The sequence below is a fragment of the Capsella rubella genome, unplaced genomic scaffold, assembly GCF_000375325.1.
Source record: "Capsella rubella cultivar Monte Gargano unplaced genomic scaffold, Caprub1_0 scaffold_5, whole genome shotgun sequence".
NCBI classification, from domain to species: domain Eukaryota; kingdom Viridiplantae; phylum Streptophyta; class Magnoliopsida; order Brassicales; family Brassicaceae; genus Capsella; species Capsella rubella.
This window is the reverse complement of record NW_006238919.1, coordinates 11863263-11890908: the sequence shown is the minus strand read 5'-3', so window position 1 is coordinate 11890908 and position 27646 is coordinate 11863263. Positions and strand designations below refer to the sequence as shown.

The 27646-nt window shown below is 38.4% G+C and overlaps 9 protein-coding genes across 13 annotated transcripts; 5 read left to right on the top strand and 4 right to left on the bottom strand.

Moving 5' to 3' along the window:
- Positions 1 to 568: 568 nt before the first annotated feature.
- Positions 569 to 4411, top strand: LOC17886074 (serine/threonine-protein phosphatase PP2A-4 catalytic subunit). Its single transcript, XM_006291462.2, has 11 exons — positions 569 to 814; positions 1504 to 1560; positions 1699 to 1782; positions 2058 to 2129; positions 2334 to 2405; positions 2661 to 2701; positions 2973 to 3039; positions 3394 to 3585; positions 3695 to 3784; positions 3873 to 3980; positions 4069 to 4411. Exons 1-11 carry the CDS (start codon positions 722 to 724, stop codon positions 4132 to 4134), a joined length of 942 nt encoding a protein of 313 aa, XP_006291524.1. The 5' UTR covers positions 569 to 721; the 3' UTR covers positions 4135 to 4411.
- A 99-nt stretch (positions 4412 to 4510) lies between these two features.
- Positions 4511 to 6877, bottom strand: LOC17886756 (lipid phosphate phosphatase delta). 2 transcript variants are annotated; one of them, XM_006291149.2, is made up of 8 exons: positions 6451 to 6877; positions 6263 to 6358; positions 6096 to 6170; positions 5871 to 6001; positions 5454 to 5557; positions 5247 to 5375; positions 5055 to 5170; positions 4511 to 4974 (listed from the first exon to the last, which is right to left on the bottom strand). In XM_006291149.2, exons 1-8 carry the CDS (start codon positions 6622 to 6624, stop codon positions 4552 to 4554), a joined length of 1248 nt encoding a protein of 415 aa, XP_006291211.1. In that variant the 5' UTR covers positions 6625 to 6877; the 3' UTR covers positions 4511 to 4551. The 2 variants fall into 2 exon arrangements, with proteins under 2 accessions (XP_006291211.1, XP_023637831.1); XM_023782063.1 differs by lacking the exon at positions 6451 to 6877 and having other exon boundaries at positions 6096 to 6156; positions 6263 to 6348.
- Positions 6878 to 7232: 355 nt separating this feature from the next.
- On the bottom strand, positions 7233 to 11123 carry LOC17886854 (eukaryotic translation initiation factor 3 subunit C). 2 transcript variants are annotated; one of them, XM_006290519.2, is made up of 4 exons: positions 11056 to 11123; positions 10338 to 10416; positions 8500 to 10254; positions 7233 to 8332 (listed from the first exon to the last, which is right to left on the bottom strand). In XM_006290519.2, the coding sequence occupies exons 2-4, from the start codon at positions 10359 to 10361 to the stop codon at positions 7424 to 7426; spliced, it is 2688 nt and encodes an 895-aa protein (XP_006290581.1). In that variant the 5' UTR covers positions 10362 to 10416; positions 11056 to 11123; the 3' UTR covers positions 7233 to 7423. The 2 variants fall into 2 exon arrangements, with proteins under 2 accessions (XP_006290581.1, XP_006290582.1); XM_006290520.2 differs by having other exon boundaries at positions 11029 to 11117.
- A 323-nt stretch (positions 11124 to 11446) lies between these two features.
- LOC17885253 (IQ domain-containing protein IQM6) lies at positions 11447 to 14211 on the bottom strand. The gene is made up of 9 exons (XM_006292785.2): positions 14180 to 14211; positions 13714 to 14086; positions 13517 to 13631; positions 13348 to 13413; positions 13164 to 13252; positions 12979 to 13066; positions 12640 to 12879; positions 12416 to 12517; positions 11447 to 12331 (listed from the first exon to the last, which is right to left on the bottom strand). Exons 1-9 carry the CDS (start codon positions 14181 to 14183, stop codon positions 11675 to 11677), a joined length of 1734 nt encoding a protein of 577 aa, XP_006292847.1. The 5' UTR covers positions 14184 to 14211; the 3' UTR covers positions 11447 to 11674.
- Positions 14212 to 15231: 1020 nt separating this feature from the next.
- Positions 15232 to 17091, top strand: LOC17885743 (EEF1A lysine methyltransferase 1). Its single transcript, XM_006291580.2, has 5 exons — positions 15232 to 15633; positions 15760 to 15918; positions 16412 to 16493; positions 16578 to 16731; positions 16832 to 17091. Exons 1-4 carry the CDS (start codon positions 15292 to 15294, stop codon positions 16727 to 16729), a joined length of 735 nt encoding a protein of 244 aa, XP_006291642.2. The 5' UTR covers positions 15232 to 15291; the 3' UTR covers positions 16730 to 16731; positions 16832 to 17091.
- Positions 17092 to 17302: 211 nt separating this feature from the next.
- LOC17885244 (rhomboid-like protein 15) lies at positions 17303 to 20605 on the top strand. 2 transcript variants are annotated; one of them, XM_023782487.1, is made up of 13 exons: positions 17303 to 17437; positions 17915 to 18080; positions 18283 to 18586; positions 18843 to 18875; positions 18965 to 19056; positions 19145 to 19218; positions 19416 to 19510; positions 19588 to 19657; positions 19743 to 19912; positions 19986 to 20028; positions 20121 to 20186; positions 20266 to 20340; positions 20431 to 20605. In XM_023782487.1, exons 1-13 carry the CDS (start codon positions 17414 to 17416, stop codon positions 20434 to 20436), a joined length of 1218 nt encoding a protein of 405 aa, XP_023638255.1. In that variant the 5' UTR covers positions 17303 to 17413; the 3' UTR covers positions 20437 to 20605. The 2 variants fall into 2 exon arrangements, with proteins under 2 accessions (XP_023638255.1, XP_006291244.1); XM_006291182.2 differs by having other exon boundaries at positions 17305 to 17437; positions 20127 to 20186.
- A 103-nt stretch (positions 20606 to 20708) lies between these two features.
- Positions 20709 to 21618, bottom strand: LOC17887055 (universal stress protein in QAH/OAS sulfhydrylase 3'region). 2 transcript variants are annotated; one of them, XM_006293185.2, is made up of 4 exons: positions 21354 to 21618; positions 21132 to 21241; positions 20932 to 21050; positions 20709 to 20842 (listed from the first exon to the last, which is right to left on the bottom strand). In XM_006293185.2, the coding sequence occupies exons 1-4, from the start codon at positions 21616 to 21618 to the stop codon at positions 20725 to 20727; spliced, it is 612 nt and encodes a 203-aa protein (XP_006293247.1). In that variant the 3' UTR covers positions 20709 to 20724. The 2 variants fall into 2 exon arrangements, with proteins under 2 accessions (XP_006293247.1, XP_023638256.1); XM_023782488.1 differs by having other exon boundaries at positions 21132 to 21220.
- Positions 21619 to 22220: 602 nt separating this feature from the next.
- On the top strand, positions 22221 to 24161 carry LOC17887555 (MATH domain and coiled-coil domain-containing protein At3g58440). The gene is made up of 4 exons (XM_023783194.1): positions 22221 to 22367; positions 22440 to 22603; positions 22725 to 23518; positions 23614 to 24161. Exons 1-4 carry the CDS (start codon positions 22267 to 22269, stop codon positions 24019 to 24021), a joined length of 1467 nt encoding a protein of 488 aa, XP_023638962.1. The 5' UTR covers positions 22221 to 22266; the 3' UTR covers positions 24022 to 24161.
- Positions 24162 to 25404: 1243 nt separating this feature from the next.
- On the top strand, positions 25405 to 27020 carry LOC17886140 (MATH domain and coiled-coil domain-containing protein At3g58410). Its single transcript, XM_023783193.1, has 5 exons — positions 25405 to 25511; positions 25605 to 25734; positions 26113 to 26131; positions 26530 to 26819; positions 26898 to 27020. The coding sequence occupies exons 1-5, from the start codon at positions 25405 to 25407 to the stop codon at positions 27018 to 27020; spliced, it is 669 nt and encodes a 222-aa protein (XP_023638961.1).
- The last annotated feature ends 626 nt before the right edge of the window (positions 27021 to 27646 follow it).

Genomic DNA, 27646 nt, shown 5'->3' with positions numbered 1-27646 from the left:
AAAAAAAAAAGTAAAAGTTTAAGTGGTTATAACATATAGGATAAACAAATCGAATTGCAGATGATACCAATTCCTATATTTTTAATGCATTATGTTGATGAAAAAAAAAATTAACAACTCAACATCTACCAATTTTAGTCAAAAAATTATGAAAAATAAATTAGTTTGCTTTAAATGGTTATGTGGCTAAAAAAATAAATAATATAATTTGTTGATGTATTTCTTCATAGCTACCATCTTTTGTTAAAGTTGATGATGTATCTGCATTTTAATGTATGAAATAGATTGATAACAAAGAAGTTTTTAATGTTTAAAAAATAAATTGACCACTCTTTTATTTTCAAAGGTTGATTTTAAATAGTCGTAGTTTTTGGTTTAATTGAGGAATAAAACGTTATTACAAATATTTTAGGTACTATTTGAAGACTTTAGAAAGTAGAGGGGGGTTTTTTTTTTGTCATCTTGTCATTTAGATCTCAAAAGAGAGGGTATTATCGTAAATTAAAGAAACGGCTCGAAAGGTACAAACCCACTCGCCCCATTCCCTCACGCGCCTCTCTCATTTCGATTTCCTCTCACTCTTCTTCTGCGCTTCTTCACGAGAGAGAGAGAGAAGAGGAAAACGCGAAGAATACGCAGAATCCATCCAATTTAGGGTTAGGGCTGCCCCTAATCTGGAAGCCTGTTCCTGGTTTCTGATCTGTTTTCCGGATCCAAAAAGATGGGCGCCAATTCGCTTCCGACGGATGCAACCCTCGATCTAGATGAGCAGATCTCGCAGCTCATGCAGTGCAAACCTCTTTCCGAGCAACAGGTACTAGACTCTTTCGATTATAGCTTTCCTCGCACCTTTTCCTTTTTCTCCTCTTAAGTTGGATCTGCAAATTAAGTTTTTTTTTTTTTTTTTTGTATTCTCGGGTGAGCTTAGACTGTTTCGATGATTGGATCTCAGATTTTGTATCGAATGAAAGGGTGGGATTTTTTTTTGTGGGTATCTAATTTGCCGATTTGATGTTTCATTTTGATGGAGTTGTTCATTTTCATGTTAGTTGTATGGGTTGAAAAACAATTCGATCGCAGATTTATTGTTTCAACGTGAATTTTGGGTTCTGAATAGGCCAATTAACTCGCATTTGATATGACCCTCAGCCAAAATTATCATTTTGGATAGGTGAAAAAGTTCTCATCAGTTAGATGCATTACTGGATTTTCAATCGGGGAAAAATATTTAAAATGATGAATAGTTTTAGCTTGTGTGTGTGTGTGAGAGAGAGAGAGAGAGAGAGTGAGGATTCAGCTTGATTAAAGACCATCTGGAACTAATATCGGGGGAAAACTGATCAATAGCTGTAACATATCTTCTTGGCTGTGAAGATTATTCTTTCTGTTTACTGCTTGTGCCAAATTGATAATGGATATTACTTTTAGTCCTGTATCTCTCTTTAGGATGTAAAGTGAGAAAAGATGAATTTTTCATGTGTAGTATTGTTCTATTTGATTTAGGTTAGAGCATTATGTGAGAAAGCTAAGGAGATCTTGATGGATGAAAGCAATGTTCAGGTCAGTTCTTGTTCTTGTATCTCTTGGCATTTATAATTACAATCTGATAGGTTGTGTAACTAGCCTCTATTATTTAAGGACCCATTCATTCGTTTTGTTTAAGTAGACTTATTATTTATATTTTTTTCCTATATGCAGCCTGTTAAAAGCCCTGTGACAATTTGTGGTGATATTCATGGACAGTTCCATGATCTTGCAGAGCTTTTCCGTATAGGGGGAAAGGTAACATCTATAACACTTACTGATGCACAATGAACGAATAGATGAAAGTTTTGATTTTTATTCAGCGTCCATCTTTCTAGCAATTATTAGTTCTGGCTGGGGAATACAAAGTCTGTGTGGATGCTCACTGAATAATCAGAATATATTGGAGCCTTTTCTCAGGGGTCATATTTGAAAGTAGTGCTGAAGTTTCGTTTCTGGTTCTAATTTTTGTTATTCATCTGCCACCAGCTTTCGGAAAACCTGATAAATGTTCATTTTGGCTCTTTTTGCAGTGCCCTGATACCAACTATCTGTTTATGGGAGACTATGTTGACCGTGGATATTATTCTGTCGAAACTGTTACGGTATTAAGTTTATACCTTCTGCATACTTCTTTTTTGTTCAATAGTAATATTCTGATTTCCAAGTAGGATGACATCTCCTGTCTTATTATACATACTGCTGTTAAATCGAATATACTGTCCATACTGGAGTTTTCAAATCTTAATGTTTATGTACGTTCGTTAGATTTACCTTTCTCATACTATTTCTTTCAATCCCATTTGCAGCTGTTAGTTGGCTTAAAAGTACGGTATCCGCAGCGAATCACTATTCTGAGAGGAAACCATGAAAGTCGTCAGGTATTAACTTTTTTGTCCATTTGTCTCTCTACTTGTATGTTCACCTTCTGAGGTGTACGGCAGTGAGTCTATTGACATAGTCTGTCTGCTATCTGTTATTGAAATCTTTGATGAGACCCTCTTACAATTAAAATGTTGTAAAAACATTTTGCAAGTCAACTATGGTTTTCTTATAGTTTGTTTGCTTGCAAATTTTTGTCCTCCCAAGTTTTTATCTGACTCATGGTTTAATACACTGTTTGTTCGTTCTGGCAGATTACTCAGGTTTATGGATTTTATGATGAATGCCTGCGAAAGTGAGTCCCCTGGCAAACACCCTTATGTTGTATAACCTGCTAACTTGCTTTATTCATGTCCTGATATATCTTTAACTAAATCTCTGCATGTCTTCCTGATTAATACTGCTTTACTCAGTTGACTGTTCTCATGGTATTTTTCATACCTTAGTTATTAATTACTGCTACTCAAACAGTGAACTTGATAAGACATGTCTCCTTCTATGCCTGTAGGAAATATATTCTTGGTTATTTCGTTTGCATTTTGCTTAAATCTTGTTTCTACTTGCAGGTATGGCAATGCAAATGTTTGGAAAATATTTACAGACCTCTTTGACTATTTCCCACTGACAGCCTTGGTTAGTACTTAGTATATACACTGCATCGTTTTTTCCACTTTTATGAAGTTCAATCTGAAATCTTACTCCTACAATATAGATGACCCATTGTCTGGTTTAGCGCTCTTAATATCCAATTCATTGAGAAGATTGAATTTTTTAATGCATTCTTGCGTGTGTTAGCGCCCTTGGTTGGCATGTTTCACTTTTATTTGAGATGGTTTATATTTTGGAAGCTGTGAATGAAAATATAAATTGCAATTGTTACTTGTATTTCAATATAACTTGTCGGATCAAACTGATGGTTTCTTAAGAGTTTTTCATTTCGAAAAATATGGAGGCTGTTCTGGTCATGTTGTATGTCCTTGTGTTCAGGTGGAGTCGGAAATATTCTGTCTTCATGGTGGATTGTCACCATCTATTGAGACACTTGACAACATTAGGAACTTCGATCGAGTTCAAGAAGTTCCGCATGAAGGACCTATGTGTGACTTGTTATGGTCTGATCCTGATGACAGATGTGGCTGGGGAATCTCTCCTCGTGGTGCTGGATATACATTTGGTCAGGTATTGATTTATGAAGCCTCAGTTTCAGAAGCTGTCCTGAATCTCTCTTTTTTTGGGTTTCCAAATAAGTGTGTAATTGACTTCTTTTTTTTCAATTTTGTTTCCATAGGACATTTCCGAACAATTCAATCACACTAACAACTTAAAGCTGATCGCCCGAGCGCATCAGCTGGTTATGGATGGATTCAACTGGGCACATGTAATACAATCAAACTCATCTTCCTTGCATAGATTTGCCAAATCTAAGATTCTTAGCTCACTATGTAAAAATGTATTCCTGTTGACAGGAGCAAAAGGTGGTTACTATATTCAGTGCACCAAACTATTGCTATCGCTGTGGAAACATGGCCTCGATTCTTGAGGTCGATGACTGCAGGAACCACACGTTCATTCAGGTCTTTTTCCCAAACTACGTTCTGAAATCTTTGTTTTGACTGCATTTCTGGGGAATGAAAACTAACATGAGTCTAATTTTTGCAACAGTTCGAACCAGCACCGAGGAGAGGAGAGCCAGATGTGACTCGAAGGACACCCGACTACTTCCTATGAAGACACTCAGCTCCTCCTGCAGCGGCAAAGTCCAGTTGTTGGTTTTTGAAGATCTCTGCTTATTCCATTTGGTTCAACGCATTTGTGTTCCAGGTTGCTTAAAATCAATTTAGCCATTTCCCTTGGAATAGTGTAATATAGGCAAAGAGGTCAATGAACTTTAAAACCTCTTATGAACATGTGTTTGGCTGAACTTATTTAGCTCCCTTCTGCATCAGAATATGTTTATTGTGAGATATTATTCCGATTTATTTCACGTTATCCCCTTTGTTCCATATTTTCGTTTTGGCACCCTTTTCATTGAAATCTAACCTAATTAAATCCACATTGGAGATTTTTTGTATGGTCAAGTGATTACGAGCGATGAACAATGGTATGTCGAAGCACTGATTTTATATAACCACACTGGAGTTGTAACTACAAGTTAATATAAGAAAATATGGAAGGAACAAGGTCAACGACGGACCAGGCAAGGCCTGCATATTGGAAGAACCTAATTCCAGTGTCTATGTCAAATGAATCCTGACACAAGAACTCGCATATCCTGTGCAAATACCCAACGGAGAACTTGGTTTCGTCTGTCTTCTTCCCATTTGCATGCCCACTGTTGAGCTTGAGCTTAGGAATGTATGTGCTAGATCTTATTGGAATCCCAAGTGCACTGGAAACTGTTGGTAAGATCCATTTTGCAAGGGATTTACTGCAGAATTTCACTAAGAGTATTGTTGGTATTCCTACCATAACTCTCCCAATGTAGGCTGATAGTAGGAGCTCTGGTGAGAAGACTCGTGGGGCTGCCTCATGGTGAAATTGGCTGTACGTTTGTTGGACTCCAGTCACCTATCACAAGTAAAACCGCCATTTTAAGGTCATTGTCTGCATTAACCATTTACACGATATAACATTTCTTGATGGCTTACGATTCCTAGTGTAACCCCGTTAAAGGCGGTATGATACTCGTAGCTTGGAGTTGGGTGCTCAGGAGTTGGATAAGCAAAGAGCAATAAAAAACTCAGAGCAGTCCAGAAGGAGCTAACTGCACAATCCATAGTTATAGCTTCTTTGTTATTCAGTGTTTCGTTTGTAGAAAAACTAAGAGCAATGATGCTTACTGTTCTGTTTTGAGGTAATAAAATCATCTATTTGGTCAGTGACGGATAGCCATAGACCTAGAATTAGGACTCCTATGGCAAGACCACCAACGATATCGACCACGCTGTGCATACCCAAGTAAATCCTTCCTAAGAAGAAAAAAATGAGGTTAATTGAGGAATCAAAAACTTGTTAAGAAATGTATGTTTTCTCTAGTAGAATCTTACCAAAGGCTATTAGGGCTACCAACAGACAAGCAAGGGCAAATCCATAGTATTGGATAGACACATTTTCGAATCCAACAGATGATGACACATAGTAAAGTAGATATCTGAAACACCAACGAACGAGGAGACGAGTGTTAAGAACTCCAATACCCACAATAACATTTGTATTACCAAAGAGCCCCCTGATGGAAAGCAGATTACACTAAATGCTTCACATTTGTACTATCAGACTGATAGTATCAGTAAGCATCAGTTGATCCATCAATATTACTATGGTTTCCATACCGGGTTATAGCATTTAGACAAATTTGTTGTCTTCATTGCATTGTAGTACGAAGAACAAACATTCTCTGCTAGGTAATAATAATAACAATGGGATTCTACAACAAAAAGTGTCAGAGTTCAGAGACAAGATACCCGGATAAACAAACAGTGTTAAGAGTATGTGAAGAAGGCAAGCCATATTCCATTGCATTGTCTTGCTCATCTTTGGTGGCAGTAATCCTTCTAACCGGTGGGCAGCTTGGCCTAGGAGCTGATATCACATCCTAGATACAGAAGGCCGTATAAAACTAACAGTTGATTGTCTTGAACTAAGAGAATGTGTAATAGAACACCCAATAGTTAGTTAATAAATAATACCTTGATGCAGTTCCCAAAGTAATCACAAAACGCTATTAATAGAGTCATCTGCCTAGCCAATCTACCATGTCCACTCTGCAATCACACTCATTGGTTACAATCATATCCACATTTAAAAAGCCACAACTTAGACTACAAACTTTTGATGTTGAACAAGAAGTTATTACCCAGAAAAGCAAAGGCAAGAAAGCAGTGTAAAAGGGCACAGAGACAACACACGATAGCGCTGAGAAGAAAGCATCCAACACTCCATTCTGACATTTCTGCAAAAAAATAAAATCAGCTTCAATTCGTTTCTACTACATACATTAGTTGGGATTTGTAAACTTTTAATTGGCTCATTGAATAGGCACACCTGGATACTGAGAATGAGAGGAACGCCACCAAGGACATGACGAGCGACCCATGGTTGTAAGAGAGATCTAAGTTTGTAGGTAAAATTGAGATAGGAAGAAACACAGATCCATGTGACAATACCCACAAGGATCAATCCTTGCCATGACCCCGAGCCTGATCCTGAGCTTTCCATTGAGAATCTTCTTCTTCCCTCCCTCTTTCCCAAGAGGTCAAGAAGAAAGAGGAGAGAGTAGAAAATTTAGAGGCAGTGAGTAAATTTTTCTGGGTTTCAAAAACCTCAGAAGAGAGGATTAGAGGACCAATTATCAAATTTATCTTTGTTTGCTAAAAATTAAGGATAATCTCTCTCTCTCCCTCCCTCCTAAGGCGAGCAGTGAGGAGCTCCAATGGACGTTCGCTGGCAAAGCGAGAGAGAGAGAAAGAGAGCGAAGAATAAATTATAGACGTTTTTTATTTTAATTATAGCAGTATATAGAGATTTTGAGAACCTTAAGAGTTGTTTATAAAAAATTTCATAGCCACCAGTTTTGATCCACCACTTTAAGAAAGTGACGTCTACGTGTGGTTTGGTTTCCCTGACTTTAGTCAACGCATTATTTATTTTATAAGTTTTTTTAACTTTTTGATTGTGATTTGCCATTTATTTGATTTTGTGCTGCCAAATGTTTCGTATCCCTTTTTTGTTTTCTTTTAATATTCTTAAAGTTAAAAAAATACCGAAACGAAAAAAATGCTATTAAGAAATGAAACGTAGAAGACACAAACTAAACAAACGATTAGTGTAGACGATAATAAGTTAATAACTAATTATAAAACGTTTGTTTTCAAAATTAATATTTTTGTAAAATAGAACAACAGAGTCAACTAAAAGTCAAGAAGGCTCTTCGAGCAGTAAGAACAACAAATAAGTCTAACGAGAGATATCCTTTTTAATTTGGGTTTATGTCTTAAAATGTAAAGCCAAGTCAGGTTTACGCACGAGCGCCTCGGTTAAGACTTACCATACGGCTTGTGCCATCCATCTGCATTCCTCTGTTCCCTATTCCACCTCTTCCTCCATATCCACCAGTCCCTCGGTTCTGCGCACCATGCCCAGATGATCTGCTACCACCATAACCAGATCTACCACCACTGCTGTAACTTTGTCTTCCTTGTGTGTAAGCCATGTTGTCTTGCCACTTTCCTCCTCCATAGTCTTGATTGTTGTCTCTTCTCCTTGAACTTAGATCCAGACCACCACCACCGGTTTTAGCCTCCATTGCTCGCTCGTTGCTCTCTGCAAGAACAGCAAGCTTCTCAGTCAACTGGAAAGCCAAGGTTTGCAATCTGTTGTGTTGGACATCATGGAAGACGATGCAACGTGTAGGCTGGTCCCAGCTTGCATGAAGTTCTTCATTGATCATCATCTTGCTCACGATGCCGTGGACTAGGTTCTCAGAGAGATCAAACATCTTCGCAAGCTGATCTAGACTTAGGGACTCATAAGAGGCCGAGTACGTGAAGAGGTAAGTCCTCAAAGCCTCTTCTTTGATTCTATCCTTCACCATATCAAGAATGGTTTCCCTATTCTTGAACAGTCTCCAGACATCAAGAGAGTTCACAACTTCAAAAGCCTTTTGAAAATCTCCTTTAGTGAGAGCTCGGGTTGCTGCCATGGCATGGTCACGAACGTTCTCAGGAGGAGCAGTGAATGCTTGCCTCTCGCTGATCTCGAGCAGGCGACGGAAATTCCTGCTTATCACCTTGCGTTTCACATCATGAGAACTGGCTGCCATGTTGGGGACCTCTAGTAGCATGGCACATATGAGATGAACAGCTTCGAGAAGCTCAAGGTTTATGTGCATGTGATATGGCATCTGTCGTCTCCTTTCCAATCTTTCCTGGTCGGACCAAAAGGTTGCAAACCGTTAGCTCCATTCTCGATATAAATATACTGATGAATGAATACACCAGGAACATCACAAACCCAATTAAACAAGATTGGAAATAGTTTTATGAACCTAAGATGCAAAAGAAGATGCTATGCAATAATAACAAAAATATGTACTTGCTCAGGAGTTTTCTCATGGTATCGGCTTTGGGATACACCTTGAGCAAGCAGCTCTCGCACCCTTTGACCAGAGTAGAGTTCAGAGAGGCAGCTGTGAGCTTCGGTAATCATTCCAACCCGGAACGCGCAGAGACCAAGCTGTGCCATGGACCTGTTAAAGAGAATTTGGGTTGAGATGTCCATGTGCTGAATATTGTCTTGCAGATGACTCATCAGCAACAAATCCCTAGCAGAAACAAACTCGTCCACTAAAGCATGGTGATAGATATCACATAACATCGCACGAGCTTTGGTCCGTTCATCTCCATATTTGTAAATAAGGGAGACGAGAACATCCATCATAGCTCGACTACTCTCTGGGAAGGTTGGCTTACGAGGAACTACCTCTGGAACTACAATGAATGAAGCATGAGCTCCAGCTTCCTCTTTGGGGATATCGCTATATTCTTCTTCTTCTTCCACCACCAGCTCAGCCAGTTTCCTCATGGCATCATAGACTTCCTGCGGTTTGTAGTAAATTAACTCAACTTGTCTTAAGGCCACCTTTGCCGCAGCTTTATTGTCACCAGACCGCTCAAAGTAGTCCTGGATGTTTTGAGCAAGAGCTAAGAACATCGGCTCATCTCTCAATCTTTCCACATACTCACGTGTGTGAGGGTCTATGCACTGCAAACTCTTGAAAAATTCAGTGTCTATCCTCTCCAAAAATGCAACAAGGTTACCCCAGACCCGAATTTTTCCATCAAAATCTTCTGGTTTTGAAGTTTCATTCTCATCAGGCTCAATTGTGTCATCGACAATGATGTTATCATATTTGACAAGAACGTCGAGTATCGTAAGTATGTTACCCACACACTTCTTCCAGACATTGATAGGCATGTGTCCGCTGAGACCAGGATTCACATCAAATTGTGCAGATATAACACTAAACAAGATTTCAAGTTTCTGTGCTGGAGTTTTGGCAATCCTTGTCAGGTGTGTAAGCTGATCAACAAGTTCAAATCGTGCAGTTCCCTTCCTGCCACGGGAAGCCACAACTTCTTTGAACTTTTGGTTAACCCAGTCCCATGTGATCTCTTTAGGATCTTTATTATACAACTTCTCCATAAGCTTATCTTTCTTGCTCAGCATCTTCTCCCAAGAGGGATCATCTTTATCGTTGTCTTCCTTCTCGCCAGAATCAGAGTCATCATCAATGTCATCCTCAAATTCATCCTCCTCGTCTTCATCTTCCGCATCTTCATCCTCTGATTCCTTCACTTCCTCGATTTCTGGCGACTCCCTATATTTGTTAATTTCGTCTTCATAGAGCTTGTTGTTCTTCTTCAATCTCTGCCTCATTGAATTCAAGGCCTTGGAGTTGCTACTGCTCATCTTTTTCTTGGCTTCTTTGTTTGCCAGAGTCTCGTTTAGGAAATCCTCCAACATCACAAGGGTTTTGATGTACAAGATTGGAGCCTTCACAGCCTCTGTAATCCTCATAACTTTCTCCAACTGCTTGTTAATTTTATCAAAGTTCTCTTGTAGACTAACCCAGTCATTGATCCTCATGCCATTCTTCATCAGCTCTGCAGTACTGACCATCTCTTCAAAACGCTTGTCTTTGGTTGGCTGAACAACACGTTTATGGAGATCTTCGTCATCACTCTCATTGCCACCTGCAAGGTAACGCGAGGCACCAGCAGCATTGGTATCTTGAACCTCCTCCAACCGATCATCAACATCACTCTCATATTCACTGTCACTTCCACTCTGGTGAACAAGATACAATGAGAAAATTGAAGTAAGTAAAACCAATACACCATACTAAAGATACAAAGGGTTCAAGGGAAAACCTGAGGACCAAAGAACTTAGACATCTTTCTTAGTAGAAGAGGTAAACGTTTGCAATGGAAGTAATGATAACCTGCAGTCCTGCATTCCACAAAGAAAAAAAATGGAAAAAGAAACTAGCTGAAAAGATGAAGTAACTCTGAAAAACACATTTTGCCAATCCAATGACTTCTAAACAGGACAGGACTTGATCGAACCAATAAATAAACAAAAGAACTAATTTTTTACAATCATCTATACCTAAGAGGTTAAGTAGTTGTCACATGACAACATCTACCAAACCAATATGGTTCGATTATCTTATAAGTTGGTTCCACATGCTAACATGTTAATACAAATTCAGAGGAAGAAAGCTACAAGTCTATAACCAAATCAATATCTGAAATACTCATAATTAACGAAGATAGACGTAATCCACAAATTAAAGGAGCAGTAACCCCATAGTTCATTTAGAGTTTCAGTGAAAACAGAGTAAAGCAAAAATTTCAAAAAAAAATTCCAATCAAGCAGAGATTTTGATAATCATAGAATTACGAAAAACTTAGAAATCAAACCCAGAAAAATCATAATCCAGTAAATAACATTAGATCCGAAGCAGAATACTTTTCTTCAGGAAAAAATCAAATAAGCTATTGAGTGCAAAAACTAATCTCAATCAACATCAAACAAACAAAGACTAATAGATTTCGAAACCTGAACCAACGAAATTCGGATATGTACCGAGCGAGAACGTAAGACAAGGATTAAAATCCCAAAATCCCCAGACGAGGAACTGTGCCAAGTATTTCTAGGACTTTTGCTTTTGCAATTTAGGAATTACTTCTTATAAAATTCCTGTTTTACCCCTATATGGCGGTGTTTGTTTTACCCCTTTTTGGGGTAGCAATATCGCTCGGTTTGTTGGAGAAAAAACATTGATTCACTTTCCGGTTAAACATTATAAACCGGACTAAAGTTTTGACTAGTTTTGGTTAATTTAAACCAAATTTGTTTGATTGACATTTGGATTAGTATTCTTTGTGAAGATTAAGAATACAGTGGATTACAAAAATAATCACACGAAAGAATCATTATACTGTACCAGTAAAATCAATACAAAAAAAAAAAGAAAAATAACAATTAAATTTCTGTTTATCAAATTATGTATGTAGAGTTGCAGACATATACTTGAACAAAAGAATAATGAATAGTTGACTTGAAGAACAAGGAAGACACATAGTAAGTAAGAAGACCATTCTTCAATTAATCCCTAGTTTTGTATCTTGCGTAACAAAACCCAAAAAAAAGAAATATTCAAGCCGATCAGTTCATCACATGAGCAGTTGCGTCACATATCGACCTAAAGCTTTTCAAGTTCATCAGCCAAAGGACTTCTCCCAAGACTTGTTCCTCGTGATCTAACCGGCCGGGCAAAAGGAGATGGGTTAGGAAAGCGTGAAGCTCTTGGCGATAAATGAGCTTGCTCAAGAACCCTAAATTGAAGCTCTGAAGGGTAATCTCTCATGCAACTGATTCTAGGGCCTGCACCAGTACTCCATCTTGAATGTAGCCGCTCAGCTAACTGGTATGATTTGATTCCTTTGTGTGAATCTATCCGTTTCATTATCTTCTCCTTGAGGACAGGTTTCTCGTATTCTTCAATGTCTTCATCGAACAGATTTGATTTTGGGAATGTGAACTCTTCCTCAGCTATGAATGTCTCTTCTGCTGTCTCATATCCTTGTTCTGAAGGGGTTTCAGGTTCTTCTTCATCATCCTCATCATCCTCAATCATGTTTTCCTCGTCTTTGTTAAGAATCTCGGCCGGTCTTGACAATTTTGAACTGAACCTTGTTAATATTTCTAGCTCTGAATGATTGCAGGGCTTAGAGTTCGGACTTTCGCCGGTCTCAGCATCCACAAAGTCACAATGTTCTTCTTCTGTCGTCTCTTTAATTCTCGAAGGCATCCTCTTGACCTTAGCATGAGCTTCTCCATCTTCTTCATCCGGACTCTTCTGTAGAACATGAAAAACAAAATTATAACTCCGTAAATCATAGAACACAAACCAGAGCCAAAACTATGACCAGAATGGACTTACCTTTACATTGGTGAGGTCTACATTGTTCTCTCGAAGGAACGACATGAACGCCTGAAAATTCTCTTCTGTTGGGAGATAATGTCCACTGTGAGGCCAAACTGCCTGAAAAGATCATCCAAAGAACTCAAACTTAACACACAAAGTTTTAACAATCCCTTGCTTCTCAGCTTCTGCAGTACAAGTGTAAACGAGGAACAGCTCAAGTTAAAAAAAAATGATTTCACCTTAAGAACACCGTCGTCAACCACAATTCTTCCAGCAGATAATGTAGCCCCGCCGGCTAGAAAACTCGAGTGTTGAAAGTTACCCTTTTTCTTCATTGCAACGTACAATATTCTAGATACACTTAGGACAAAGATCCACTTTGCATCAGGTGGACCTTCTTTTGTGTCGAGGACTATCCCACTTTGTCTATACATTAGTAACCCATTCTCAATTACAACTTCGTATGCCTCCCTTTCGGTCTGTTTATAAGAATGAATAAAGCATTACAAAATGGTATCTAACAAGCAATGTCAAGAATATTGGTCTACCAAGCACATAAACTAGAGGGTAGAACTCACCGGACCAAGATACTTGATGCTTTGTTGGTAGAGTTTTGATCTTGGACATCTTTCGTGGTTCAATTCTTTCCCTTCTCCTATGTCAAGCCTAAAATTGATATGTCCAAAGTTGAACGTTAGCTCGTAAATCCTATGTACGTACTCTTGATATTGTCATACTTTTTATTTTGTAATAGGAAGCTTACCAATAGAAAAATGGTTGTTTACTGTCACAGTGGAGCCAAGCATGATAATAGAATTGCAGATTGTGTCCATACCGATGTCGAGGATCAATCTGTTAATAAGCTAGAAAAGTAAGATCACATGGCTTTACACAAAATTTATAGCAACAAAGAAAGACATATATATATTGTACAAGAATATTCTTACTGCCTCAAGCCAGTGCTGCAAAGCCAATTTCCTAGCTTTCTCGTCTTTTGACAAGCCTTTACCCACCTAAGGGGTAAAAATGGTCAAATCAGTAAATAAAGATAAGTGCACAAGAAGAAAATGGGTGCATTAATCAAGCCAACATGTTTGATGGTGGGTTTAATGTTACCTTAGCAGCTCTTGTTCTCGCTCTAGACCAGCGTGAAACTGCAGTCTCTTGCTTCTCAATTTCGAAAAACGATATAGAACTCCTTTTAAGCTCAGCAAAGTCAAGTACCTTCCACCTGAAAATGATCTATTGAGTCACACTAGAACAGATAACACCTAGAATATACAATGCCAACAATTATAGCACTAAGCACGAACCATCTTTGCTCAACGACTACAGCACAATCAGCAAGCCGTCTTCGAGTTCGGAAGCTTCTATAAACCTTCTGCAACTTCAAGGCAGCTTGATATCTTCCGTCACCTAATAACAAGGCTAAGAATTCTTTGGCATGATCGTTTTCGGAAACAGGCTTCCATCTCCGCATTTTATATCTGTCATCTTCTTTCATAAAAGTTAAAGGCTTAACAGAGAAATTAATCTCCACATCAGCTGGAGAGATTCTTGAACGTTGTGTCCCTTTACCGCTAAGGGATCTGCTGTACAGGGTCTTCTTAGTTTCAGGTGATTCAGAGATGGTTGAATCCGAGTCCTTGTCATTAAAACTGATTGATCGAAGAATGGTCTTCATTTCTGCAGAACCAAACACAAAAAAAATATATCTCAAAGTTTCAATATATATACACCAAATCAAATAATCATAGAATCTTGTCAAAAAATACTAACCCATTTTCAGTTGAAACCAGGTTCAAGCAGTTCCTTACGATGAAAGTCCTGAAAATGTCAGATATACAATACGATCATCTGTCAAACCACACCAGACCAAAAAGAAAACATGTAGGAGATTTCCTAAATTGTTGTATTTCAGGAGAAAGAAAAAACAAAAGGGTAAAAGAAGAAACAGACCTGGAAGTCAGACAAAACCCATGAGACAGAAGAGATTCTTTTAATGGAAGAAAAGAACAGAGCCAAAAAGGAAACGAGGAGGTTTTGAATAGGGAGGGGACTTTGGTGTCTAGGATTAGATGATGGGAACGTGAGAGAGAACGATAATGGCGGCCATTTCTCATCTATGAGATTCTTATCAAATCTCATTCTATCAATGCCAATGTGTTCCATTGGCGGTGGATAAATTAGAATCCTCTGTTTTTTTTTTTTTTCTTTCTAACTTCCTAAACATAGAGAAAGAGAGAGCTTTCACGATCTCACTGTAACTTTTTTGTTGGCTCCTCCTCAGTTTTTTTCCTAATTTTGGCGTCGATGTTATGGAAATATAAACAAGAATTTAGTTTTTAAAACTTGGTCCCTATAAAATTCAAAATTAGTAGTTTCACCCGAGTCTAAAATCCATAAGAGATAATCATCAACTTTAAAAGTTTCTCTTTTCCACAAATACAATTTTTTTATTTTAAATAACATATATATATATATATATATATATATATATATATATATAAAAGATCACAAGCTTTATTTAATTTATCTTGATAAAAACACAAATTAATTTGAATGTTTTTTACAAGTTAAATAAAAATACAATTTTTAGCTTTATTTAACTTATTTTGATAAAAAAAATTACAAGTCTAATTTGAATGCTTATTACAAGTTTTGTTTCAAATAAAATATAGTTTTTAACGTAATGTATATACAGTATTTATATAGTGATCCTTTTTAGTCTCAATAAAAAAGGTACATGTCTCAATAAGAAAACGTTCAAAAGTTGGTGACCTTTTATGAAATTTCTCTATAAACGCAAGCCGAATCGAAAAGCCCTAAACATTCAATTGGCCGTGTCCGTTAAATTCTACTTTACTCCGGTACTCCGACGCCGAAGCTCAATGGAAAAAGAAGATGAGCTCCAGAGGCTACACGGCAAAGTTTCAGTTCCACGAGACGGAGATGTAGAAGACGACGATCCGCTAGTGTTGAGCTCTCAAGCATTGGCGGCTCTCCAGGAATTTCTAGCCGACCAAAACAAGCCTACCGAGAGCACGCCCGAAGCCGGAGGTGATGAATCCGAGAAAGTGGAGCTGGTTACAGAGGATTGGAGACTCAGCCAGTTCTGGTACGAACCTGAAACCGCGGAGACTGTAGCTGAGGAAGTGGTCACTCTCTCTCAAAGATTCTCAGGCTGCAGAGTCGCTTGCATTGCTTGCCCTACTCTCTACGTTTATCTCAAGGTTCAACTACTATTGATTAGTTTTGTTAAGTACCCTTAATTTGTATCGAATCCGTTTTGCTAAAAATCGGTACTTTTGGTTGCTGTTGATGCTAAATTCCCGGGTTTTTATTTTGTGATGAGTCAGAAAAGGGATCCGAGTCTCCATGTGCAACTGCTGGAGTACGATATGAGGTTCGAGAGATATGGAAGTGAGTTCACGTTTTATGATTACAACGAACCTGAAGATCTGCCGCTTCAGCTGAAACATTGCTTCCATATAATCGTTGCAGATCCTCCCTACTTGGTAAATTTTGTTAAAAGTTGTTTACTTTCTTTGTTCATGCAATCATGTAATGGTAATGTTCGAGTATTTTTAGCCTGCCACTCGATAAGATTGGATTAGAGATTGATATGTAGGATGCATATAGATAGAGTTACGGTTTATTGGCCTCTCAATCGTGGAGTTCGATTGAATATAGTTCAAAATCAGTAAGAACAAGGTGAAAGTAGAAGTGTAAGCTTTTGCCAAACTCCTACAACTGGAGTTTTATCAGTTAGTTTATGGTCATGGCTTAATTCTTCCCACTTCTTTAAGATAAATACGTTGTGTATCTATGCTGCGGTTTGGTTATCATCCAAAATATTTCCCAGATAAGAGTATTTGTGGCTTGCTAGGACCACATTAATCTGTGATGTTTTTGTGTGCCTATATTGCTCGCTGTTCTTCAAAACATAAAATGTCTTTAAGTAACTTCTAGTTAGCGTTTTAATGATCTTGATTTGTTTATGTTTGGCAGAGTAGGGAGTGCCTGGAAAGAGTTAGTCAGACAATTTCGTTCCTCGCAAGCCCGGTAGATTCATTGTTGCTTCTTCTCACAGGTACTACGATGACTTATGTTTTCTTCAAGTCGATTTCATTGGATCTTATGGTTTATCAACTGGGTGAGATTTTACCTCTTGCAGGAGAGGTGCAAAGAGAACATGCAGCTGAACTATTGGGTGTTCGTCCTTGTGTCTTTAAGCCTCTTCACTCTAGCAAACTCGGAAACGAGTTTCGACTGTTTATAAGCTATGATCCAGGTACCAGATTAGGAGGCTTGGAAGAGGACAGCTAGTTGTGAGTAGTACATGTTTTCATCTAAGCATCTATCTACACTTGTTCATGTCTTCTTCCCCTTTTGCTGTTCGCTTACTGTTAAATTCTTAACCAATCTCAGGTTTCCTACATTTCAAGTCCTTAACCCCCTAGCAGGGAGGATGGTTTGCGGCGGGTAACGCTCATGTGTGGTGCTTCCCACTCATCCTATTTCTCAGCTCTCTGATCTTTTTTCGTCAATGTTCTCTTGGTGATCTCAACGTGTTAAATGGTTCTCTGTTCTGTATTTTTTGCAACCGCAGATTTCAAGTCTGTTGATCGATTGAAGAGTTTTTGAGTATTTATATGCTTTACGTTATCAATTGATATATTGCTTCATGAATCAACATGAAATACGGAATTAGCTCATCACAAACAAATTCAATCCGTAACATTCCAAAACCACAACAAATGCATCAAATTTTTATACTTTCTCTCAGCAAAAAAAAAAAAAAAAGAAAAATAAAGAAAGAAGAAGCTGGTTCGACCCGGTTTGCCAAACTTTACCAGAATCAAAGTGCTAAACCGGGAGAAGAAGTTAAGATCTCGAGAAGTCTTACGGTGGGAGAGAAACGACGAGAGTAGTTCTTCTTCTTCCATGGTCATTGAAATTCAAAAACACGCAAGCATCATCAGAGAAGAAGACTAATTCGCGACTTCGATAATGAGGCCAAACATTGTTACCGAGGTGAGATCTGTTCGATTTTCCCTTCTGCTTGCTCTTTCTCCCTGATCTTAACCAGAAATTGCTGAGGTTTTCACTTAATTTGATTACCGAGAAACTCCTAGTGAGAACGAGCTATGGCTGATAGCAAAATCAGTACGAGTGTGTGTTAATTCGGTAGAGTTAACTAATTAGCTGTTCGATTCGGCATAGCTTCACTTTAATGGCCGAGTCTTATACCAGCCTCTGCTTCTTCTGTTGTCTCATTAGTTCGTCGAATTATAAACCTTCACCATTCTATTATAGAACTGTGATTCTGGATCATACTATTGTAAATCCCTCCTTTTGAACGGATTCTGAATTAAGTCAAAAGGTTGAATGTATTTATGTTAGTGTTCTTGGACTAGATAATCAGGTATTTTTATGTCTGGCACAATGTCTAGTTATAAACTAAACTAGTAAAGGTTTTTGATTAGTTATGGATTTCTCATTTCCTCGTAGGCTGGGGTTCAGACTAGAGTTGGACAGTGGTGGAATGCCATACCGTTCCTCACGTCATCGGTGGTGGCAGTTTGTGGGGTCATTTACGTGATATGCCTCTTAACTGGATATGACACTTTCTATGAAGTGTGCTTCTTACCCTCAGCGATTATCTCGCGCTTCCAAGGTAATCTTCTCATATTATTGAGGGTTGCATTTCATTTTCATGTAGCTTTGCTAACTTTTGTTCTTGAAAAATAATAATTGTCCATGTTTGATATTCCTATCGTCTTGTAAACTGGTAAATTCATTGCATTTGAATGAGATGCCTGAAATCTCCTGATTCTTTTTTTCTCTTGTTCATCCTATTCCTGTCATCTGTTGTGCAGTTTATAGGTTCTATACAGCCATTATTTTCCATGGATCACTGCTTCATGTCCTCTTCAACATGATGGCATTGGTTCCTATGGGCTCTGAGCTGGAGAGAATCATGGGATCCGTCCGTTTGCTCTACCTGACATTTTTGCTGGCAACGACCAATGCCATATTGCATCTTCTTATAGCATCCTTGGCTGGATATAATCCCTTCTATCAATATGATCATCTCCTGAATGAATGCGCGATTGGATTTTCTGGAATCTTGTTTTCTATGATTGTCATAGAGACAAGTCTCAGTGGAGTTACCTCTAGGAGGTAAGAATTTTTAATGGTTACTTAAATAATTTAGTTATCTCTGGAAGTTTAATGTGTAAGTAAATATGAGGTTGTCGTTATAGCTCAGAAACATTCTCAAACATTTTAAGCTGCACATGCATGTGAAAACACCTTCTGCACATGTGAATGTAAGATATGCGTGTAATGTCTTCCGAGTGTGGGCTGTTTTTCCAATCCTTTGTATTCACTAAGCATTTCATATAATCTTCATTTGCTACTTTCTTTCTCTGTGCAGTGTGTTTGGTGTCTTCAACGTACCAGCTAAATTGTAAGCTCATTGTCTTGCTTGTTGGCATCTTAATGTCCTCCTGCATTTCTTGTTATTCATATGATGTAAAAATTTGTATCCATGTGTAGGTATCCGTGGATCTTATTAATAGTATTCCAGCTTCTCATGACAAATGTTTCACTGCTTGGGCACCTATGCGGTATCCTGTCTGGATTTTCATGTATGATTTTTGACCTGTTTCATTCCCATCTTCTTTCTAAGCCTGCATTTACATGGGAAGCTAATTTGCTAGTCGCTTTGGATTTCAGATTCTTATGGCCTCTTCAATTTCTTGATGCCTAGCTCTTCTTTTTTTACCACCATTGAGTCAGCTTCCTGGATGGTAAGTACTTCAGTAGCCACCAAGATCCAAAATTTGTACTCCCTTATGTTCAGCTACTCACTCACTACAACGTTGATAGCCATTAGCCAACCACTTTCTTGTTTTGCTGTTATTTTGATATGAGGTTCTGAGTGGTGCAATAGACATAGTTTCTCTGCATAAGTCATAGCTCATCCATATTCATTGTCCTTTTCCAGTCTAGCTTTGTAAGGCGGCCCAAGTTCATCATGTGTACTGGTGGGAATCCTTCCAGTTACATTCCCACTTACTCTGCACAAAATACAACATCCAGGTCTGTTTTCCTAAGAACATATGAAAGACTGAATTATTTTCATAGAGAACATTGGAATGACATATTTCCTTGAACAGTGGCTTCTCTACTGGAAATGCTTGGAGATCCTTGTCTTCATGGTTGCCCCAGAGGGAAGCATCTAGTCAGGTACGTCCATGCTAATCTTGTCACTTTCTTTTCCTTGTCTTAGTGGATGAGTTCACATCTGACCATCATACTACTTTACATGCAGTCTTCGGAGGACAGTAGATTTCCGGGAAGAGGTAGAACTCTTAGCACTGCCCGTGATCCAACCGCCCCAGCTGGAGAAACAGATCCAAACCTTCACGCTAGACTGCTGGAAGATAGCAGCACCCCAGACCGCCTTTCTGATGCAACTATCACCACCATGGCGGAGCCAAGGTATTTAATGTCTACATTATCAGCTTTATATGCACCTTCTTTCAACCTCACCCTCATATTTGATCGTGTGCAGACAGGTGCCAATAGCTAATGCAGCAGTCCTGCCCCAATCCCAGGTAAGTTACTTCTCTTAGATATTCGCCTAAGACCCAAAGTCCCAAACCCGTGTAAGGCTTCTAGAAGATTTTTTTCTTATTGAGTTGTCAAGATACAGGGTCGTGTTGCTGCTCCAGAAGAACAAATCCAGAAACTCGTCGCCATGGGCTTTGATAGGGTATGTTTCTTGATTCATACCAACCTTGACAGAAACAAAATAGTGAAAAGATGTCATAAAAGTCTCTGGGTTTGTGCAGACACAAGTGGAAGTGGCGCTTGCTGCTGCCGACGATGATCTCACCGTAGCAGTGGAGATCCTAATGAGCCAACAGGTATAAACTTGTCCTAACGAGGATTCTAATTTTAGTACCTTTCTAGTTTGGTCACGACTAACAAAGAAGTCATTGTGATCTAACTTGCAGGCTTGACAACACAACTCGCAAAATACAACTCTGGCGTGTATTGTAACGTTTGTTTCTCAATCCATCTTTTACTTGCATTTAGAAACTGTATAGCTTTAACCAGATGACTAAACCAGTTTTCTGGTTTAGAACCTATAGAAACGAAAGGTTTAATTATTTTAGTTTTGGTGCACAATCTCTAGCTAAATTCAGAAAACTCTTCGACGTACACTTTTTATTCTTTATTGGCTCACTTTTTTCTCTACGAAGTACAAACGGAATGAAAAAGAACTGATCATAACAAGGTTCCCTTCCTCACTTGCTCTTGTGTTCCTTCGTGCTACTAGTTGAGGTTTCTCTAGGCGGTCGCACTATGAGAATTGGACATCTCGCATGCTGGGCACAGTAGTCACTTACACTCCCTAAAAACGCCCTGCATATCCCCAGACACCACAAATTGGTGGATAGTCGCACTTGAAATTTCATTTTTTATTTGCTTAAGACCAAAATGAACTTTGTAACCTTTTGATCATGCCGAGTCCACGGCTACCAACCACAAGAAGATCAATGTGGGTTTGCTCGACCGCTTGGCATATCATCTCCTTAGGATCTCCTTCCAATATCATAGTCTCTGTCTTCACCTACAACATGCACCAAAAACTCAAAAGGGAGACAAAAGACAATTCGAAAACGTTGTTCACACATATATACACATCACGCACCATTTTGCCTCGGCATATCTCCAATGCCCGTGTGAATAAGTTAGTCGTACTCTCTTCTCGTGCTTTTCTCACTTGTTCGGGCACTGAATCTGTGGCATACACCGCCGAAGCTAAAAGTTTTCAAACTCTCTCAATATTGTATATAGCCATTTCCGATATATCATAGGGATAGAAAATAAACTCAAAAGAGAAAAACAAAAAAGAGAAGCGTTTTTTATTCACCAGTGCCACCAGAAGGGTAAATATATTGAAGGTAGGTAGGGTGAACATGAACCAACGTAAGTAAGCCGCCTTCTTGATTGGTTTCGGGTTCGGCGCTAATAACATCTCTGAGATGTTCCACTGCCCATTGCAACGCATCGAAGCTGTTCTTGCTTTCATCAATCGCAACCATCACTTTCAATTTTTTCTTGTGCTTTTCAGCCGCTGTCTCCGTCGTCATGGCTGCAGTCTCGTCCACACCAATCGCATCAACGTAAGTCTCCATTTTTTTTAATTTCTGTAAGTATGTTTTTTTTTGTTACTTATTCGGCTTTAGCCAACTACAATCTGATATGCATGTTCGTATGAATTATTAATGATTCTATACGTATGAATCTTGAGTAGGTGGAAGATGGAGAGTATTAACAGATGTATATGATGGATTTTGGATTGACACATAACGTAACATGTCCTGCACACGTATCTTGCTTCTAACGTGGACAACTGTTTATTTTCACATTGGAGGGAAGCTCCTTTTTGAATATCCATTGTATGATGGTGTATCTCTAGCTTTGAAGCTAAAAGCTAAAAAAGATTTTTGGTCCAGTCAGCATTGACTTTGGTTCGATTACCATGACGATCTTGTTTTTGATTGGATCGCAGCTCGGTTTAGTTTGTCAATTTAGTTTTGGTTCGATTGAGAAACAAAAGGAAGAAGTTAAACCGAGTAAAATTAAATACAGGCCCATTAAAATATGGTTTGGTTAATCCTAGTAACGTCACATACTCACATCTATATAATTTTTCTGTCCTTAAACAGCAAACCCTAGGACACTGGATTTGGAAGCACGTTATTGTTCACGAACTTGGGAATTAGGGGTTTTCACTTTTCTTGCTCTGGCAGTAACTTAAGATTATATTGCTAGGCCTGAAGATGCAAGAGAAATTCACTTGGGTTTTGGGAAATTTCTCATCTTTGAAAGACTGGGAGTCCAACCGCTACTCTCTCCCCTTCACGGTCGGCAGCTTCAGTTGGTAAAGCAAGAAACCATATTTATTATTGTGGAATGTTTTTGATGCCATTCTTAATCAGATGCTTTGGAACAGGCGTCTTAATGCTTATCGCAGAGGAGTTTATTATGATCGTTCTTATGTTGACTTAGCCGTGTATCTTTATTTTACGCCTGGATCTCCCCTACCAGAACGGGGAACGATAGTCAAGCATCGCATTACTCTTGTCAATGTTTCCCCTCGATATAACAAAGTCTTAGGTAATATACGAATCTCTCTCTATATATACATGTAGTAGTAGCAATCTCTGAATCTTATCCGTTAAATATTATATCATTCGATGTAACCAAAATGTTTTTGTTTCTTTGGAAATAATGACAGGAGAGAGATGTTTTTTGAATGACGAATACATCTCCAGCTTTGAAGACTTCTTGCCCCTTGACCAACTCAGTAATCCTTTGGGAGGATTTTTAGTGAATGACAGGCTCACTATCGTCGCTGAAGTAGATGTTCTACCAGATATTGTTGTACCTGCGGAGGTTACTGCATCTGTGAATAGCAAAGAAGCTTCTCTCAGTAAATCTCAGGGGGACTCTCCTAGTCATCAAGTGGCGCAAGATAATGCTACATCTCAAGATAAGTTAGATAATGATGACGCCTCTGAAGATGGTACGGATAATGATGATGATGCATCCCAAGAGAGTTCAGATTATGATTATGATGATGATGATGATGATGATGATGATGATGCATCTGAAGAGAGTTTGGATGATGATGAAGACGATTATGAAGAGAGTTCGGATGATGATGATGATGCTGATGATGGAGGTAGTGGCATTACTCCTTTGAACCAATTGAATGCCTTAGAGGATCTTTCTCTTAAGGAAGAAAATAATGGTATAAGTTATAACACTGTGGTGGCTGTGGCCGAGTCTGATCAGGTTTCCAAAGGTGAAAATGACGATGCATCTAAAGAAGATGTTGATGATGAGTCTTCATCTCTCGTTTTGAATGTAAACCAAGTGAAGTCCTTGCAGGATGTCTCTCAGACAATGGAAAATAGTGGTAAGGGGATTAACACCGTGGCATCTGAGACTTGTGATAATGTGCTTATGGAGATTCAACCAGTAAAGGAAACAATGGATATCAATGGTTTTGAGGTTGTTTCTTCCAAGGTAAGAAGGCGTGTTGTTATCTGTAATATAAGGTACAGAGTATGTTTCGTAATCCCCAAAGAATGCTCTGTTTTTTCATATCTTTTGACTCGCAGGTGGAATCTGTGAGACGTATATTCGAAAATCACCCAGACATTGCTGTGGAGTTTCGTGTAAAGAACCAACATCTGAGGAACGCGTGTATGAATTTTCTGCTCAGCTTAATCGAGACAATGTGCCAGTCACTCGAGGAGCTTTCCAATGAAGATCTTGTGGAAGCAGACATTGCGCTGACATACTTGAGAGATGCAGGGTTTAAGGTGGATTGGTTGGAGAAGAAGCTGGACCAAGTAAAGGAAAAGAAGGAGGAAGAGCAGTCTGGTTTGGCCCGGCTCCACGAAATAGAGGAAAATCTTATGATATTGAAGCAGAAGTGGTCAGACCTGGATGCTCTTGCCGAGAAGGAGAAGACAGAGTTGTCGGCCACCAGAAGTGCTCTGTCTTTCGATGATCTTGTTTGCTGACCACAGTTGTTTAGGCATTTGGTGTTCTTGATATCTTCTTTAATTTTTTTTTAACTTTGGCCTTTAATTATTGAACTTATGACTTGAGTTGTTAAGCATTTGTTGTTCTGGGTTCAAAAGAATTTGTGGTTTAGTTTGTATATTGCCTCCATGGTCTACCAAAAATGTCAGGTGTCTTAACGACAAAACTAAATCACTTGCTCTTGTGTTCCTTTATATCTTCCGTGCTAGTTGAGGGAAGTTGGCTTTTGAATATTTCATAGATTTGTCGATTTACTACTACAAATTCGAGGGAAAAATTAACTGATGATCAAGAACTAAAACCTGAATTAATTTTGATAATTCGGCCTAAAATTGTTTGAATTTGATTAATACTATATGGTTTGGTTTATATCGGTTTTAGCTAACCAGTAATTTTGTAGAGACATCATCATCTTCCACTATCTCTTCCCTAAAACCCTTGCCAGACTAGATTTGGAAGCACATTGTCGCGATTCGTATACTAGTTTACAGAGAGCTAATGATTGTTGCTGAGGTTCTCGGCACATCAGATGTTTTTGATGATTCCATTCCCCTGAGAAAAATAGAGGTCAATGGGTTTCATGTTCTTCCTTCACAGGTAAGAAGTTAAGATTAGATCTCAACTCTGTATTCTTTATTTTCAAGAAAATCTCAAACCTGAATACATTAGGTACGACCATGTGTTCTACATAAGATGGTGTGTTTTGTTGGGAAGACTGTTTCGTTTTATGTTTTGAAGATAATCTCTGTAAGATTGGTTAGTTTCTGGAGTTACATGAAATTAGTTACATAGAGGCCACAAACTTGTATGATATGGTTTAGATATCCTTTCACTTGTAGGTTCAATTGTGAAGCGTATATTTGAAAGACACCCTAACATTGCTGCTTTAACATATATTGATATTTTCTATAATTTAATTCGTAGTTTTGGCTGATTATTAAGTCACGAGGAGTCAAGGCTGTTCATATTCCCGCATGATATAAATGCAGCAAGAAATTCAAGGATGTACTTTTATGCCCCTGCGCTTACGTAGACTCCTTTAATACTCACCTGAGCCGCAATGTGTTAATTCGTAATTATTGAAGAGTATCAAGTCACGAAGGACGAAGACCGTTTTCATTCGCGCACATCAATCGAGACTCATGCATTTTTCATCATATAGTATCTATCAACTGCTGATAAAAATCCCCTCAAAAAAAAAAAACAGAACTCCCTCACCGACTCTGTAAGGTATGCATAGCTTTCTTAGTTTTTTTTTTTTTTTTTTTTTTTTTTTGCCTCCAATCACTTTGTTCAGAGAAAACTTAGTTTTTCTTCTCCAGGTCTTCTAGTTATATCAGGAAGAATCTTATATTGCATCAATGACAAAGAAAGTTGGTAAGAAGTTCGCTTGGGTGATAAAGAACTTCTCCTCTTTGCAATGTGACAAGTTTTATTCTGTTCCATTCCAGATTGATGACTGCAAATGGTATAAAGTAATTTTACTTTTTAAAATGCTTTTGTCTATCTGATATATCGGAGATATGGGTTTTGTTGACTCGTTTCTTCTTGTTTTCTTCAGGCGTATTCTCGCCTATCCAAAGGGAGACAACTGTGATCACTTGTCTCTGTTTCTGGAAATTGCTGATGTTGCATCACTGCCTTCTGGATGGAGAAGATACGTAAAGCTTCGGCTATCTGTAGTAAAACAGGTTTCAGAAGAACACTCAGTACTGAAATGTGATTTTCACTTCAGTCTTCTATAACTAGTTGATTGATTTATGATTAGCTAAGTCAGTAACATACACAGAGTAACCATCGTTAAGTTGTGATTGCAAGATACTTTCTGTAGACAAAAGTATAGACAAAAGTATTTCATTAATTTTTTTACTGAGAGGTATACGTTGTGCATTTATGCTGTGTGCTGTACAAAGTCTTGATCAGCGACTGCAAATGGTAAAGCAAAAAATGGACCTTTTCGTCTACTTAGATTATAAAGTGACATATATAGTCTAACGGTTTATAATACTGTTCTTTGGGTTTTCTTGCAGGCGTCTCCTTACCTTTCCCAAAGGAAATAACAGTGATTACTTGTCTCTCTATCTGGAAGTCAATGAAGCTGAATCATTGCCTTGTGGATGGAGAACGCTTGTAAAACTACGCTTTAGTATTGTAAATCAACTGTCACAACATCTCTCCATAGTGAAAGTTGATGACTTTTACCAATCTCTGCTCACTATTTGATTACATATAGTTGAATAATCCTGCTTTGTGTCAGTAGCACTTGCTCATATCAAACATTTTGACAATAACAAACTCATATAATCCTTCGACTCTTCCAGCAATAGATATAAATATAGAAAGTTTCATGTTTTATGAATCTTGCACTCTTGAACTTGTTTGGATTGGAATTATATGTTGGTCAAGGGTGTGATGTGTTGGTTTTGGGAGTTTCTACGGATCAGTTTTGAGATATTTACTAACACTAGTTGGTCGAATTGTTACAGAAACAGAGCACTGTTTTGATGGCAAGTCAACCATTTGGGGTTTTCCAGCAATGCTTCCCCTTACCAACCTTCATGACAAAGATGGTGGATTTCTTGTGAACGGAGAACTCATGATTGTTGCAGAGTTGGATGTTCTGGATGTCATTGGAACATTAGTTGCATTAGAGAACCCTGAAGACGCATCTAAACTTGTGAGCAAGAAAAAGGAGAATGTTGGTGTTGAGTCTAATGATTTGCTCAAGAAAACTTCACCACCAAATGAAAGCAACAATGTCAATGGGATTAAACAGGTAAAAAAAATAAAGTAGGACTAGGAGTTTCTGTGGTTTGTTTTTCAAGTCTTTAAAGGATGATGTTTTTACTCGCAGATGCAAAATTCTGTGAAAACAAATCCGAAGAAGAAACGTATGTGGATAGCTTTTCTGATGATCGTCTGGTTTCTAAATTATTCTCATGATATGGCGCGTGACGTGAGGAACGCTAGGCTGTAAAAAAAGTAGGTTTCTTGTTTAGAACAATTGTTGCAGAAGTCAAATCATCATAAGACCTAAGCTTTTGGAACAAGTCGTCTGATGCTCGTTGATAAGTACTACTCTTTGGTATTTTCCGTCTATTGTTTTTCCCTCTGTTTTTGTTTCAAGAAACGAGTCTTCTTCTTGTAAGGTTGGTGCAACTCAAATCACGGCTGATACCAAAAAAAGCTCAAATCCCGGTTTCATTAGTTTTGGTTTAACTTGGCTCAATTAGTTTTGGTTTCAACCGATTTGCTTTTATTTTGTCTGGCTCAGATTATACGGTTCTTTGACTTGTTTTGAAAGTTAACCACAAAGACACAACCACTTTGAAAGACGAGTGTTGTCGGTACTCTCGCCCCTTCGTTGTTCGCCGGCTGGAACTTAATTAACATCACATCAGTCATCATCATGCACCAATAGTTATTATTGCGTATACCATGCATGTTCCCCAAATTATATCACAAAGTGTTTTAGACATCAATGAGATCGTGAAGGCAAAAGCTATTCAGATTCTATCTCCTCGCTCGAGTAATCAGATCGTTTTGCATTCCTTTTTTCTCTCTCTCTCTCTCTAACCCCTCTTTATGATCAAGAAATAGGAG